Source organism: Cyprinodon variegatus, unplaced genomic scaffold, assembly GCF_000732505.1.
Source record: "Cyprinodon variegatus isolate N-32 unplaced genomic scaffold, C_variegatus-1.0 Scaffold11, whole genome shotgun sequence".
NCBI lineage: Eukaryota > Metazoa > Chordata > Actinopteri > Cyprinodontiformes > Cyprinodontidae > Cyprinodon > Cyprinodon variegatus.
In genome coordinates this window covers 1,687,963-1,689,701 of record NW_015150464.1, presented here as the reverse complement: position 1 = coordinate 1,689,701, position 1,739 = coordinate 1,687,963, and the positions used below count along the sequence as shown (strand labels likewise).

Genomic DNA, 1,739 nt, shown 5'->3' with positions numbered 1-1,739 from the left:
AAGCTATTTATGCTCATAAAGGGGGTGGAATGAATGGATAGGTGCATGCCACACTTTTAAGATAACTGAAAATGTCATGCGATGTACGGAACTGATTTGTTTTGGTCTCTAAACGTGAAAAAAATAAATGAAAACATAAATGAAACTAATGAAACCTGCTTAATGAAGTAAAATACACAAACAGTGGTGTGACCACTGAGCTGGTGCTTGATAAAAGCAGCAGTAAAGATGATGGACTAGTGGCTGCAGAGATAAGTGGTTAATTGGGGGTCTATCTCTGCAAAGGATCTCATTACTGAAGCTCAAAGCACTTTGTTATCAAGCCCAGCCACTCCAAAGAGCCACTAATGACACCTTCCGCTGATAAACCACAACTCAGCCACAGCGTCCAACAGGTCTTTATGAGGACACGGCAAACAGACTCTACAAGCTCCAAGGACGTGTTTTTAGTTGTGAGGAATAAAGCGGACTACCTGGTTTTGTAGTTGAAGCTGAACGGGTTCGTGTCTGCTTGAGAGTCGGCGCTGAAGGGGTTGGGAGAGCGCAGGTCTCCAGAACTCCCCGAACGCCCCCCGTTGCTGGCCTTGCGGCCTTCCTTCTTTCCCGTCACACGTTCCAGTAGGCTGACCTTCTCCTTTTTCTCCCTCCGCTCCGCCCGGTCCCACGGCTGTTGCCCCCGCTCACCCTCAAATGGGTTGCGGTTGCGTGGGAGCGTGGCATACTTCTGTGGCAGGGCGTCACTGATATCAGTGAAAGGGTCACTGTGTGCTTCTCCGTCCTGGTATCCTGGCACCTCGCTCTGGGAACGCCTGTGAGGGCCACCTGTACTTCCTGAAATCAGAAATGAAACTTGTAACTGCTGCTGTGATAAACAAGACCAACAGCTGGACACCTCGTTAGGAAGGAAAATATTTAACGCCAGGTGCATGTTTACAGACGCCTGCAGAAATAAATAAAAGGATTATCAATAAATTCTTTTCAAGCCGTCTATGTCTAATTAAATACAGCTGTCCACATGAAGTGAATCTGCAACGTTTCTGTGATATATAAATATTTCAACTCTGAAAAACCATTTTGAAACCTTATTTCCCACCCATAACGTGCTTTTTACCATTAAAATCCACTGAATATTAAATAAATCTGATGCAATAAGCTGGTGTGTGAACATTTGTTCAAGCACCTTTTAATTTACGATCAGAATTCAGTTTGTGAGTTTAGATTAGAATAGAAAATCCCTTTTTTGTTCCATAATGGGGAAATTCTGGTGTTAACAGCAAAAAGATGATAGAAAAATGGTCACACAAACGTGGACCTTAGAAAAGTTTACAAGAATAACATTATAGTGAAGAGTTAAAAGATAAACAATAAAATACTACACTGTAAAGTGCACCTGGAGAATAAATAACCAATATCCAGCCATGGACATTTTTACAGTAATGGATATTTAAAAACAGCAGCAACATCAGAGATGTGCAAAATGAAAGCAGCAGGTTATTAAACTGACTGAGTTAGAAACTGTGCAAAAATCAACACGAATGTAAAAACTTATTGAGGTTGTTGAGAACAGTGGTGTTTATTAGTGGGGGAACGGTTAACAAAATCCACGGTTTGGTTCGGTTCACGGTTTCGTGGTCATGGTTTTCGGTTCGGTATATGTTGATTGTTAGCCTGACATGTTGGTTTTGTTTATGCTGTTAGCATAAACAAAACGTGTTGCACAATGCTTGCACACTGTTGCA

The 1,739-nt window shown here is 42.1% G+C and overlaps 1 protein-coding gene across 2 annotated transcripts in view; it reads right to left on the bottom strand.

The window, feature by feature from the left end:
* The window catches only part of rab11fip2 (RAB11 family interacting protein 2 (class I)), a 25,313-nt gene that overhangs the window by 6,973 nt on the left and 16,601 nt on the right, over positions 1–1,739 (bottom strand). For both annotated transcript variants that reach the window (XM_015379996.1, XM_015380005.1), the window contains exon 4: positions 474–831. In XM_015379996.1, coding sequence (XP_015235482.1) covers positions 474–831 — 358 coding nt within the window. The remainder of the gene's footprint in view (positions 1–473; positions 832–1,739) is intronic.